At 53.2% G+C, this 14,536-nt stretch overlaps 1 protein-coding gene across 4 annotated transcripts in view; it reads right to left on the bottom strand.

Annotated features, from left to right (window-relative positions):
• Positions 1-14,536, bottom strand: part of CDH23 (cadherin related 23) — a 401,997-nt gene that overhangs the window by 60,904 nt on the left and 326,557 nt on the right. For 3 of the 4 annotated variants that reach the window (XM_037804411.1, XM_037804406.1, XM_037804407.1), the window contains exons 35-38: positions 12,048-12,197; positions 10,867-10,995; positions 9,710-9,838; positions 8,745-8,972 (exon numbers count right to left, since the gene is read on the bottom strand). In XM_037804411.1, the coding sequence (XP_037660339.1) occupies positions 8,745-8,972; positions 9,710-9,838; positions 10,867-10,995; positions 12,048-12,197 (636 nt within the window). Of the gene's footprint in view, positions 1-5,776; positions 6,064-8,744; positions 8,973-9,709; positions 9,839-10,866; positions 10,996-12,047; positions 12,198-14,536 lie in introns of those variants that run through there. The other variant, XM_037804408.1, reaches the window with a different exon arrangement.

The raw sequence follows: 14,536 nt of genomic DNA, 5'->3' as shown, positions 1-14,536 counted from the left end.
GCACACTGATTGTGGGGCCAGGGACCAAAGTCCTGGCTCCTCCTTGTCCCTGGGAGTCCCCTCTTCTATTCCATCTGCCCCCATGATGCTCAGTGCCACAAGCCACAGAAAGAGGGTGCTGTTCTCCCAGCCCTTAGGGCAGGGGTGGGGAGGATGCCACCTGCTCCTTGGCAGGGCAGGGCTGTCCCTAAAGGCAAAGGACAAGCCAACAGAGCAGATGCCCCATCCCCCAACTCAGATAAAGTTCTCCCTGCCCCTCCGGGGAGGCTGCCCGGACCCTAGCCTTCAGCTCCTGACTTCGAGGCAGGGACGACTTCTAAGAATTTGGCTGCCAGCTCCCAGGCCTAGCCGCTGCTGCTCTGTGGAGGGAGGAGGCCCTGAGAAGCTACCACACTTCCTCCCAAGCTTCCTCCTGCATGGCTTTGCTCTGTGTGCTTCTTTAGACCCTTACAAGTGAATGCATCTTAACTTGGTGGTTTCCTGTTTTCAGTGAAATTCGCTCTGAGTTCCAGGCTCCATCTTCGCCCATCCCCACTCTCCCTGCCCTCCGTGGCCAGCTGGGCACCCTTCCTGCCAGGCAGAACAGGGCAGTGTGGGGCGGAGGGTGGCGCTGGGGCAGCCCTCTGTGCTCTCCCCAGGGACAGGGGCACCTGCAGAGACGCCAGCCCTGGCGGCTCCCTCCGGGTCCTGGCTCAGCACCTGTGGGCCGGGGGGCTGGAGTGGTGTGGGGGGACATGGGAATATAGTGCTGCCAAAGAGGCCGGGGAGGAGCAGGAAGTGGGGGGAGGGGTGGATTTGATGAAGTTTGCGGCTGAGCAGGGGCTGGGGGCTGGGGCATGAGTGTGGGAGGCTCATGGAGTACTGGATTCCTGCTACTGTCCAAGGCCCTGGGAGGGAAATCTGTGCTTTTAGGGTCTAATTCATCGTTAGGGGAGAAGTCGGGAATTAGGGACTACATTACCCAGCTGCCGACATCCATGCTCAGTGAAGACCCTCACCTGTATTCCCTCCACAGGAGAGACTGAGGGACTGGAGTTTCAGGCACCATTAGGAGGGGCTTGAGGACATGGCAGGGACTGTGTGGCACTCCCTGAAAACATGCCACGGAGGTACCAGTAGCCGAGCTGCTGAGTCAGGCTGTTCCTGTCTGGGGGAAGCGGTGGTGATGGGTGCAGGGGTGGGCATGCAGGAGCCCAAGGGCCTGCTTCTCAAAAGGCCAGCCCTGGGGCTTCCCTCACTCCTGCCTGGCTAGAGCTCCCCTATCCATGCAGCAGCTCAGGGTGTGGAGTGGGGGGTGGGGTTTAGAGGGGCCAGCGGCATCCCCTTCTTCAGGGAGTGCTCTGTGATGGGGGACTTGGGAGGACACGGTAGGGCTGGGGGCTGCAGAGATCTTGCCTCCCTCCCTCCACTTGGGCACTATAGCCCTGCCCCATGGAAGAGGCCTTCCTGGGTGTCAGCTAGAGCACTCAGGCCTGGCCTGACTGCTAGGGGCTAGGGTATGATTTGCTCAGGGAACCACAATGGGCAGAAAGAGGACTGGGGTTGCCAGCCAGGATGCTGGGTGCAAAGGCCTCTTGAGAATTAGACACTCACAGTCCAGCTGAGCATCTGCCCTAGCCCACAGTGAGCACTGACTGGCACATTCACCAGACACTCACTCTTCTTTCATGCATGGATAACTTGTGTCCCTATTTGGCAAGTTCTAGGAGGGCTGGGTCCAATATCTGCCTGGCCTGTGGACCTGGTTGCAGAGCTGGTAACTGGCACATAGACACATCTCTTGGTGAAGGGCTAAGCCAGGATGCCTGGGTTCTGTTCTCTGGACCACTCACAATTGTCAGGGCCACCTGTGACTCTCCACCAGCTCTAGTTCCTAGCAGCTTCATCTGGGCCTGGTGGCATCTTCTCAACAGCAACAATACCCTGAGCTTGTTGCAAGGCCAGTGGGGCAGAGGTATCATTTTGTTTAGTATCTCTGATCTATTGGTATGGCTTCCTGGAATATATACTGAGAGGAATTTTGAAGTATCAATATGGCTCGGTGAGAAAGTGCTGAGATTGGCTAGCAATGTCTGCCTTGGGCACAGAAGACAGAAGTGACAGTCTGTGTGCCACATCTTTTCTGTTAAAATACTCTGAGCGTTCCAAAATATTTTCATGTGTTATTACTTGTTTGATCCCATCCAGCTGGCCCTGGAAGGTTTTACTGCCCCCATTCAATGCATGAGGAAACTGAGATCCCAAAAGGTTTCTGTCTTGTCATGCAGGTGAGTGGTGCAGCTGGAGTGGAAATCTAGGCAGGCCTCCTGCTTCCCAGGCCAGTGCTGAATTGAATGGCTTTGTAGGCCAGGCCTGCCTTGGCCTTCACCCTGGACATTCCAAGGCCTGCAAGCCATGGGTCCACCCAACTCCACACCGGAAATGCTCTATCTGTGCCCTGACTGCCCTGTTACTGGGCCTTCCAATAGATCCAGAAGACCCTGTTGCTAATGTGGTGGGCTCCTTCCATATCAGCTCTTGTCACCTCCTTTCTGCTGGCAACCCTGAAGCCACAGGGCTCCCAGTGGACACAGTGGCCCATGCACCCCTCTTTCTTACAGCAGGGGAGGCTCTCAGGGACCAGAAGAGGACGGAGAAGGGAGAAGCTTTCAGTCGACCTCTGGGCATAGCCCTGGGGTCCTTGGAACAACTGAGCCAGTTATATTTGCAGCATTTGAGCAGCTGCAGAACATCCCTCAAGAGGCAGAGCTAAAGGAAGGTTCTGGATTTATTCATACTGAGTCAGAGAAGGTCTACTTGTGGTGCAGCACAGGGAAGGGGTCAGGCTGGGGTCTCCAGAGCCTGAGCCAAGAGGAGCAAGCTTCCCAAACAGCAGTGGGGTCCAAGTTTAATAAACAGAAGAGCCCTCTGCCCTAAAGACATGAGGTGAGTTGCCAAGATCAGTGTCCCCAGCTTACAGACTATCATGTGACTACTACTGGGGACTCTGGGGTGACAGGAGATGTTCTGTCCTCCTGCCTGAACAGGTGACTTCAGCAGGTCCCAGCAGCCTGAGAAGTCAGGGCTTGTCATCTGGGGTTGCAGAGCCTGCTGCTGGCTGTGATTCACGTGGCAGGGAGGCTGCCGCCTCTCCCTTCCCACCCCCTGCCATAGTGCTTCTGAGGCTGGGGCCCAGCCCTGACCTCCCAGTTGCCTTCCGTCCTTTCTCTCTGGACCCGGCCCTTCCTCTTGCAGGGGCCTCCTTGGCAGCCACTTAGACCCCTCCCTCAAGCCTGGCCTCCCTGCCTGTGGCTGGAGCGCACCAGGGGCTGAGGCTGCACAATGACTTCGCCTGGCTGGGTGGCACAGCACTGTGAGATGGGCCGGGGCTGGCCTGGATCTTGCAGAACAGCTATTCTGAGCCCTGGGTGAGGCAGGGCTGCCAGTTGGGTGGAGCCACCTTGGTTGTTTATAGGAATGTCCGTGTCTCGGGAAGTGGGGGAGGTGGGCCTAGCAAGAAAAGGAGAGCTGTGGGGATCTGGGATTTAGGATTTCTCCTGGATTTTGGGAGGCTCTCGGGAGATGAATCCCAGGCTCCCTGCTTAAAGATCCTCCTCCTTTAAGATATGATGTAAATGATGCCTCTTCCAGAAAACTGTCCCTGGCTCTGTGTCCCTGGTGCTCTTTCTGACTTCCTAGCCTCTAGCACAGGGCCCAGCATATAGTCAGTGCCAAATGAATGAATAACTGAATGAATGAATGAATGAATGAACAAACGAATATGGCCTAGTGCTAGGTTCTTAAATTATCCTCCTGCTGTCATTGCAGTTCTTCACTGAGGTGTCCCCTGAAAAAATCAAATAACGGAGATCTTTTTCCCAAGTTAAAGAAGCCAAAAAATAAAATTGAAACAGGGACAGATTCTTATCACCTTAAAATTTTTCTCCAGTTGGGGCCTGTTGTTGTTTGTCTGTGGACAGTCTGGAGAAAGTGGGGTCTGATTCAGCCAGAAGGCCATGTACAGATTCCCTGGTGATGGCCCAGGGAGCTCTACCCCCCATCCACTCCCCCTACGGATGTTTTCTGGGGCGCTGGGGAGCAGTGATGGTGATGCCTAGGCTGAGGAGGGTGGGAAAGGGACTGCACTCCTTGGAACCCAACTTCCCACACACTCATCAGGGAGCTGGCATGGGCCATGGGCTGCTTCCAAGGAGGGCCAGAATGTTGGGGACCAGCGTGGGAGAAAGCACCCATGGAGCCCCAGGGGGCTGGCATGGGTCTTTGCCAAGGGTCTTGCTGACAGATGGAAACTGTGTCTGTGGGCACCTGTCTCACGTTCTGCAGGGACTGCTTGGGTCACGGCCTGTCCATTCTGGGTGGCTGAATGGGGCTAGGATGATGTCCCATCTCATCAATTCTCATTTCTGCTGGGGACCAAAAAGAAGTCACATCTTGCTTCTGGGCCTCAGGGTATAAAATATGATAGGTTGTATGACTTTTTTTATATGAAATACTTAGAATAAGCAAATTCATAGAGAAAGAAAGTAGCATAGTGGTTACTAGGGTTGGGGGAATGGGGCAATTATAGCTAAACGAGTATGAGTTTTGGTTTGGGATGATGAAAATAGTCTGGAAATACTTAGTGGTGAAAGTTACATATGCGTCAATGTATCTAATGTCACAGAAGTGTCCACTCTGAACGGTTAAGGTGATTTTTATGTCACATATTTTACCACAGTTAGAAGTAATGGGGGTGAGATGGGAATGTCACTAGCCTAGGTCAAGTTGGGGAAGAGCACTGTGGCAAATGTGATTTGTTGTCCACCCAAAGTCTGTTTTCCACCTCTTGAGGCAGTGATGTATCTAGTCCCAAGAAATAAGCCAATTATGACAATTCTGTCCCTCATTTTTCCAGCCTCCCTTGAAACTAGGGTCCCACATGTCCCACTTGTGGTCCATGAGACATAAACAGAACTCTGGAGGGTTATTCTGGGAAACCTTTTGCTTTCCTGATAAAGGGGCAGACGTGGCTGGCAAAAGATGTCCTTTTGCCATCTTCTTCCTTTGAATGCTGATGTGACATCTGGAGATAAAGTAGCCATGTTGCAACCATGAGGGCAAGGCCAAGGAATATTAACTCTGACATCACGGAGCATGAAACCAACATTTGTAATTCTCTCCAGAATTTTTTTATATGAGAAAAATATATTCTGATTTATTTATGACTCTATAGTTAACTTTCTTCTACTTGCAGCCAAAAGTATCTCTACCTGACTAGGAGGAATGATTCACTGAGAAGCTAGGTTCAGCTGGGGAAGGGTTAAGTCAAAACTGGGTCCCTCCAAGAAACTACAATAAATGATGCTATCCTCCAATCCTATGTCCTATAAATGAGCCCCTTCTGTTTGGCCCACTGGGTGTGAATGGGCAGCCCTGGAACTGAGGATGCCCGGAGGGTTCCCAGGGCCAGCCCCATTTCCTGGACTCCTCACAATACGGTGGTGGTGGGTTTCCTGGGACTGGTCCCATTTCCACCACCCTCCCTGGAGACACTGCCAGATAAAGAGCCGCATCCCACCCTGCTCTGCCCCCACAACCCATAGTGCCATTGCCAAAGAAGAGAGGGGTTATCAGAGCCATCTGAGGGTGGGAGAGGGAGAGAACCGAGGATTTACAACCAGGGTCCTTAATGGTGATCATCACTGTGGTAGATTTATTGCAAAAATATCCCCAATTCTTCATCCCTCCCCATAGCCACACTCTTTGTAATGTGACTTTGCAGCTCCTTCCTTCAAAGGGCGGAGTTTAGAGAATGATGTCAGTGAACATGGCAGGGTAGGGACCTCTAGGAGTTGTCCCTTCCCAGAAACACTGAAAATCTTGGCAAAAATCAACCTCATTGGATGTCTGGAAGACAGTCAAAGGTTTACAGCAATGAAGTGAACACTCAGCCAGGAGAAAGGCCAGTGAAACAGGGTAGGAGAACTCCGTGGCGTTTTACTTTATCCTAGCTTCAGCCCTCCTCCCCGGTTACGGTGAAGTCTTGAAGACAGCAGCCTGCATTCTAGGTGTCGGTACCTGGTTCTGGAGGGGGCAGAATGGACTTTGTTCCCAAGGGATTGTGTTGGTCTGTTTTGACCTGACTGGGGTTTTCCCGAAAGACGGCTGCAGGGGACTTCCCTTTGTTTTGCCTAACTTGGAACTGGATCAGAGTGAAGTAGCTACATGCGTCTTTGAAAACAATGAAAGCCAAGTGAACAAGTCACTGCCACCTGGGGCATAAAATAACAGTTGGGGCAAACAACAGACACTCCTAAAGCCCAGGAGAAAAAGCCAGGGAGTGAGGTTTTTTCAGAGAATTGGGGCTTTGAAAAGCTACTGCTTATATAGGGAACATAAAAAGTCATGCACGTGCTCAGGGTTGGACACACCCTTAGGAAAACAAAAAACAAACAAACAAACAAAAAAAACCTGAGATGATCCTAAGCTTTCACTTCTGCCTGGTTTTTAGGTTCAGTGCAAGCAGGAAGTGAAGGATGAGGCAGACATGTAAACAGCCTGGCTAGGTTTTGGAGGAGTGCCCCAACACAGAGCTAATCTGCAAAGACCTGGAGAGTCTTATCTTTTCTTTCCTCCTTTCCTTCTTTCTTTCTTTCTTTTCCTTTTTTTTTTTTGGGGGGGGGTGCACATCATAATATTCAAAACGTCCAGTTTTCAACAAAAAAAATTATGAAGCATGCAAAGAAACAAGGAGGTCCAGCCAAATCACAGCAAAAAGAGAACTGAACAAAAACCACCCCGAAGAAGCACAGACATTGGACTTATTAGACAAAGACTTTAAATCAACTGTCTTAAATAATGCTCAACATGCTAAAGGAAAAAAGAACAAAGAACTAAAGGAAGCCAGGAGAACGATGTTCCAACAAATAGCAAACATAAATAGACAGAAATTATAAAAAGGAACCAAACAGAAATTTTGGAGCTGAAGAGTGCAACAACTGAAATGAAAAATTTACTAGAGGGGTTCAACAGCAGCTTTGAGCAAACAGAAGGGAAAGTCAGCCAACTTGAAGATAGATCAAATGAAATGATTCAGCCTGAGGAACAGAACAAAAAAGAATGAAGAAAAATTAACAGAGCTTGAGTCTTGTGGGACACCATTAAGCATTCCAACATATGCATAATGGGAGTCCCAGAAGGAGAGTAGTACTAGAGAGGGGCAGAGAGAATATTTGAAGAAATAATGGTCAAATACATTCAAAATTTGATATAGAAGACATGAATCTACACATCCAAGAAGCTCAACAAACTCCAAGAAGGATAAAATCAAAGAGATCCACATGGAGACACATTATAATCAAACTTTTGAAAGCCAAGGAGAAAGGGACATTCTTGAAAGCAGCAAAGCAGAATTGCCTCATAAGGTATAAGCCATTGACAGCAGACATCTCAGTGGAAACCACAGAGGCCTGGAGGCAGTGGCCTGATGCATTTAAAGTATTGAAACAAAAGGCAGAGTTTATTTTCCCGTGTTTTTAATCTGGGCTGGACTTATGACTTGCTTTGACCAATGGAATGTGGCAGAAGTGACCTGGTGCCAGTTCCAAGCCTGGGCTCCAAGAGGCCTTGCATGTTTCTGCTCTATCTCTGGAACCTTTCCAGCTGCCGTGTGAACAAGCATGGCCTAGCCTGCTGGGGGAGGAGAGATATGTGGCCCGGTTGCCCCTGTTACCCAGCTGACAGCCAGCTGACCCCCTGGAAGCACAACCACCCAGCTGTCATGCAGCTTCTCACACACACATGACAGGGAGCCCAGCTGAAACCAGAGGAATTGGCCAGCTATGCCAGGTTTAAGTAGCCACCCTATAGAACTGGAGTTAAAAGATAATGGTGATTGTTTTATGCCTCTGTTTTGTTTTGTTTGTAGTACTGCATTATGGAGGTCATATTTAGCTGATAAAAGCCTCCTCTTCCTTCTCCTCATCATTTAGTAAATACTTCTCCAGACATGACCTAATTTGATTCCCCAGACAACAACTACACAAATGACAAAACCGATATTCTGGCGGGTTCTGACTTGTTCATGCTCGTGTAGTCAGGTCACAGTGGGCTCAGTAATCCTGAGTCCAAATTTCCCACTCTCAATTTGCAAACTACTCCCACTCTCCAGTCTCCTCCCACCTCAGCCCACGACTTCTCAGACAGTCTCACCACCCAGCCCCCCAGCCCCCTGGCTCCTTCTCTGACCTTACTAACCTTGAGCACTAGCTTGGGCAGTGGCCATGCTCATGAAGACCTCAGGCTGCAGCATAGGGCCCCCCAAGTCCCTTCCCACCCTGACATCTTGCCACAATGTGTCACACCAATACGATTTAGGGGAAAGGGGTCAGACACAAAGGCACCAAATGGTGCACAGCCTGGTGAATGAGTGTGGGCTGGAGTCTAGCTCCCACTTGCTCCTTGGGCCAGGCCCTGATGTACAGGGCTCAACCTGTACCATTCGATGGAGCTGCTCTGCAAGAACAAAGAAGACTGAATAGAAGCTCTGAGTGGCTGTAGACGCAGGTGAAATCGCACTCTAGCTTTGCACATAGCTGGCACTCCATAAATATTTATGGGCGGATGGACTAAATACACATAAGAGTTTTCAAGGATTCACCCCACTACATGGAATTCCATTTCCACCCATCTTGCTCCCCCTCTCCCAGGAGGCAGCGCCGCCCCTTGCTCACCCTCTCCCTCCCTGTGGCCACCCCATCACTCACTGACAGGGTAGGGGTGCCCTCGTCCTCCACGGTGACCACCAGGTGGTAGAAGCTCCGGCGCTCGCGGTCTGGTGGGGCGGGCCGCGTGGCGATCTCACCGCTGATGCGGTCCATGCGGAAGGTCATGTCCTTGTTGCCTTCAGTGATGTAGTAGGACAGGACGCTGTTGATCCCGATGTCACGGTCGGTGGCTCTCACCTGGACCACTGTGGTACCCCCGCCCACGTTCTGGAAGGAGAGCGGGAAAGGGGTCATTCCAGATTCAAGGCCTCTGGGGGAAAAGTCTAGTGCCTGCCCCTCGTAGCCCAGTGCTGAACCTAGACCTCCAACGAGCTTGGCCTTGTCTACCCTGAGGCAGTGAAGATGAAGATGATGGTGGCAAACATTTTATGAGCACCCACTCTACGCTGGGTCCTGTGTTAACTCATCGAGTTCTCTCTACAACCCTCAGAGTTAGGTATTGGTGTTATCCTCATTTTCAGCTAAGAAAACTGGGGAGGGAGGGCGGTGCAGGGAAGTACACAGCTAGTCCGAGGCAGAGCCCGGATTTCACCTGAACTCTAACCTCCTGTGCCATCCTGCCTTAATGTCCCTCTTACCTGGCATGAGATCCAAAAATGCCAGAGCAAAAATTCTCCTGGAGTGGCTCAATCTTAGGGCTTAATCATAAATAGTTTGTATGTGTTTTTTTTCCCTCCAGAACTTCTCCAAGGGTAAACTTCAGTTTCCTGTCTGGTGAAAGGCAACTTTCTTCTTTTCCTTTCTGTTCCTCTCCTACCACAAAAATACTCCATTCCAGGACCCAGGCATGGGGGGTGTAACTGTGAATGAGTAAGCCACAGTCCCCATCCTGAGACCTGAGAGCCTGGAGGGTGAGGCAGACACTCGGGCAGGTGTGCAGGGTTGGCTCGTGCCTGCTGGCTGTCCTGGATGGCCAGTGTACAGGCAACGGGATCCGCCCTCACCTCGTTCACGCTCACGTTGTACCCAAAGGGGCTCTCAATCACCGGAGGGTTGTCATTGACATCCAGGATGGTCACCTGCAGGATGTGGTCTTTCTTGCGTGGAGGGGTGCCACGGTCAGAAGCCACCACCTGCAAGGAAGAGGCACGACTGGAGTCAGGGCTGGAGGGTGCTGGGGGTTGGGGGTGACCAGGAGTATGGAGTCCAAAAGGGCTGCCTGCTCGATGGGGAGGACTTGGAGGGAGACTCACTGGCCCAACCCTGCCAGCTTTGGACTCTCCCTGAGGCTTCCACCTCCTGCCCCGTGTAGGAAATGGTCCTCACCCAACCCTTGTCTGACTTGGTCTCCTGCTTTGGAGTCCGACTCCAGTATGCCCAGGTCTTTACCTCCTGATCCTACCCCTGACTGTGATCTGGGCACTGCCAGCCCCTGAAGGTGACCCTGGGCCTGTGAACTGATCCAGGGCCCCTGCCTGTAGCTTCAAAGGCCTCTGGCCCATGCACTCAGGTCTATGCAGATCTGATCTTTGGTGAACAGGGAAATAGCCTCAAATAATCTTCTCAGCACTGAGCCCGTGTGCTAACCACAGCCTGAGCCTGTCCCTGTGAGCCTTGATGCCCCCGACACCTGTGGAGCAGCAGTGAGTGCTCCAGCTCAGCTCCTGTCAGAAGTGCCATCGCTGAGCCCCCAAACCCCTCAGGAAACATGCTGGCCACAGCAACACGGCAATCACGGTGGCCTTTGTGACTTCTCACACCTGCACTTACTTCTCACCTTGGCAGAGGCAAGCCAGGGAGGGGCGTGCCTGCTCACTGCACAGGTGGAGAAACTGAGGCCCGGATGAGGTAAATAACTTGCCCAAGGTCACACCGAGCTTGTGTAGGTGTCTGGGCTCTATCAGCCGAGCCAGGCTTTCTCTCCTGGCTCTTATCTCAGCAGGGAGAGCTGCTTCTGGATTGGAGTTCAGAAATCCCTCCCAGACTCCCTCTTCTGGGTTGGCCTCACCCCTGCTCTCAGCCCTGCACCATGTTACTTAGTGACAGCAGGGAAGCTGGCCACTGGGGTGTGCTGATGGGCCCAGCTCCTTCCTGCACGGTCAGCGGTGACCGGCCAAGGGGCTGAGCCGGCCACCTCTCAGCCCGAGGGGCCACCACCCACCTTGAGCATGTAGTAGTCCAGCTCTTCTCTGTCCAGGGGCCTGGCCACAAACACTTCCCCGATGGAGTCGTTGGTGGTGAGGATCTCAAAGGCCCCTGCGATGTTGCCTGAGGCCAGGGAGAAGACCACCTGTGGGGAGGTTGGGGTGGGGGGTAGTGTTGAAGAGGTGAGGAAGTGAGAGATGTGCCAGGTCAGGCCAAGGGGTCTGCCTCGTCTTCCCCTGCCCACCCGGGTCCTCTGCTGTGCCAGGGTGTTTGAGAATAGAGCTTCTATGCAGAAGGAGTTTATGTTGTTCTAAAGGGGGGTGGCAGGCCCACTGAGGCAGGTTCCCGGGCCTGGGGTCGTCAGCATACTCGTCTAGGGGCCAGGAGAGCTGGGTGGGTGTGAGTCCCCCGCACTGGCATTTTCCCAGGGCAGGAAGGGAAAGTTCTAAGGACGATGGAGCTCTGGTACGAGCCAGGCACATGCCGTGGGGTTACATATCTTACAACAGCCCTGTCCTTAAAAAGGAACTATTTTCGGTTCATAGACAGGAGGCTCAGAAATGTGAAGCAACTGGCCAAGGTCACACAGCTTGTAAGTGCCGAAGAGAATGAGGATTTGAACCCATAGACTTCTAGGCCCAGAGCCAGCATCTCTGGGTCCCCCAGAGGTATACAAACCATTTTTAATTCAGTGGAAACCTTCTCCTCAAACACACCTGTGCACAAAACACCCAATTCATAGAAGAGACCAAAGGGGTGTGGGAATGGCTGCACTCCATCATGCCCTGCCCCTCGTTCCGGCGGGTGCCGTCCAATCCCCAAGCGATGGGTAGGGTTTCCTGCTATGGGGCTGCTGGGAGGGTGGCCTCTGGGCTGGATGAGGTGCTGCATGGCCTGGGGATAAGGGAAGCTTAACCCTCTCTGCTCTCACCCCCCTGGTGAGTCCGAGCTATGGCTGACCAGTGTCTGTGTCCACTCAACTCAGGAAGGGCCAACAGCCCGCATTGCTGGATGAAGCAGCTCTGCCTCTTGGCCCTGACCACAGGAGGGGACTTGTGAGTGTGGGGCAGTCCTGCTCAGGGATAGGAGCAGGGCCTGGATGAGCTGCCCCTGCCTGCTTGGGGACAGGAGCATGGCTTAGATGACTCCCCTCTCAAGGACAGGGAAGACGTGTGGGCTCTTTGATTTGGTGCCCACCTGCCCGTTGCTGCCAGCATCAGGGTCCCGGGCCTTCACGGTGGCCACCCGCTGGCCCACTGGGCAGTCCTCCAGCACGCTGACCGCCGAGTCGGAAGTGAAGTCAAACCGGGGGCTGTTGTCGTTCTCATCCAGCACGGTGATGTAGACCTGGCAGGGAAGGCGGTCAGAGCCCTCCCTCCTTCCCACTCCTTCCCCACGGGCAGCCAGGGGGTTCAGCAGGGATCAGACCCCCCAACTGGTTTTGGAACGAAGCAAGCTTTCAGAGCTCACCTGCACTAATCCCCAACTACAAGGGAGGCCCTGAGCTCATTTCCTTAGTAGCAAAGACACTGGAGACTGGCTGGGAAGGGCAGCACATGCAAATGCTGGGGGGTCTGGAGGGCAAGGGGAGAGGTTGGGTGGGGGGTATTCTGAGAGGTGGTGGAGCTGGGGAGAACAGGAAAGAGCCCCTGGCTAAGAGGGTGGGCACTACTTGGCTTCAAATCCATAAGGGATTGCTGGCTTAGTACAGGCATAGCTTCCTATTTTTTCAAGAGAAACTAGGAATCTAGATTTTTATGTGAAACCAGCCAGAAATTTTTGTGTAGGCCAGCTAAAACACATGCGGCAGCCAGCTATCGCCTGAACACCTCCTGTCTGCAACCTCTGGAGTAGAGGGAAAGAACCAGGGCCTGGAAGCAGGAGGGGGCCAGGAGGGGGCATGGAAGTCCCAGCCGGGACAGGGCAGGACGGGAATCTCCAACTACCAGATGAAAACCGGGAACAGGAAAACTGCATGCAGAGATCACGTTGTTCTGCATCTCCTGCAGAGGCTGGACGTCAGCTGGCCGTGGGCAAAGCCTCCAGCCCCTGGGGCGGCCACAGGGACACAGAGGCCAGAGCCACACGCATTCCTTACATTCAGTGATGAGGAGATTAATGTGTGGAGGGAGGGGGCTCAGGGTTTAGGATTTCCAGGACAAGGCCTCTGCCCACTGCCTTGCCTCAACCATCCTCTCCTTTCTGGGTCCTGGGATTCAGGGGCTCCCTGCTTGCACAGGACCCTGTGGGAAGCCTGCTGAATCTCTCCACACTGCACAGGAAATTCCATTTCACCCTCCCTCCTTAACTGGTTTAACTTCTCCCGTCTAGGAGTGTTCCCTGCACCTTTAGACAGCTGTGGGAACCATAATGGAAGGAGCCCAGGCTTTGTGGAGGGGCCAACTCCATCATTCACTGGCTGTGTGACTAGAGGGAAATATCCAACCTCTCTGATTCTCCATTTCCTCGGTGGAAAAATAGGAACAGAACACCTAGCACGCTGGGATGCTGGGAGGAATTAGTGAGCAAACAAAAGAGGTCTGCAGGTCATCGGTCCCTGTCCTCCCTTCCTGCCTGGTGGGACATTCATGAGCTCACTCTCCAAGGCCCTGCCCATTGGTCATGAATTTCAGACAAGGAATTTTCCATGAAGTCCCTGAGTCCCAGTCTGCTCACTTATGCAATGGGACTGATAATGCACAAACTCCACCAAACTCCCTTCCTCCAGCTGAAGCCTTGTTGGACTTACTTTCCTCCTACCAGAGGGCCTCCGCACATGCTGTTTCCTCTGCTTGAAATGCCCTTCCCTCTTTGCTGCACGAACTCCTATACATCCTGTGGCTCACAGCTTGAGTCACTTCCTCAGGGAAGCCCTCTTTGATTTCCCTGACTAGATCACGTTGCATTACAGGCTCTCCGTTGTGGCACACACATATTGGTGTGATGATTTGATCGGTGTCTTTCCCTTACTGTATCTTATACTCGGGAAGGCAGGGGCCGTGCCTGAAGCTGGTTTCCTGTCCCACCCTGGAGCCTGGCCAGGCCCGGTACATAGCAGGTCCTCCTTCCACGACTGCTACTCTGATACTGATGGTGACTGTGAGGTGGGGGCGAGGGGGCAGTGGGAACTCACAGTTGGGGGAGTCGGCTTCAGTGGGTGAGGAGGGGGCCAGATGCCAAGGCCTGGGGGAATTAGATATATCTAATGTGTCCCCGCCTGAGAAATCCAGCCAAAAATCTTCCTTCCCCGTACCCCCAGGCCTGCCCCTTCCTGTCTGTCTCCTCCCCGGGCCTGCAGGGCTGCGGGCGGGAACCAGTCAGGTGTGGATGAGCTGTGGTTTCGGTTCCGGCCTCTCCGAGGAAATGATGCCACCTTTAAAAGGCCCCTCGCCCTGCCTCCACCCTAGCACCTCAAACGGTGTCTGGGGCTCACCAGGCTGGTGTATGTGGGGCAGTGGCCCCTGGGAGCCTCAGAGAGGAAGCCTTGGTGTGTGGGGGAACCTTCTTCCTGGAATAGGGTGAGGCAACTGGAAATACAAGGGCCTGAGCACCAGGGTGTGCCCTGGAAGGCCCTCGTCAAATGCGAGGAGGAAATGGCTCTCTGGTCCCTGGGGGGGGGGGGCTTCAGCAGCCTCAGGGGAGCACCCCAGCCATCCCTGCTGCTTATCAGCCTCAACTCCACTTTT

Source organism: Choloepus didactylus, chromosome 15 (genome assembly GCF_015220235.1).
Source record: "Choloepus didactylus isolate mChoDid1 chromosome 15, mChoDid1.pri, whole genome shotgun sequence".
NCBI classification, from domain to species: domain Eukaryota; kingdom Metazoa; phylum Chordata; class Mammalia; order Pilosa; family Megalonychidae; genus Choloepus; species Choloepus didactylus.
Note: the sequence above shows the minus strand (reverse complement) of the source record. Positions and strands in the feature narration are given on the sequence as shown.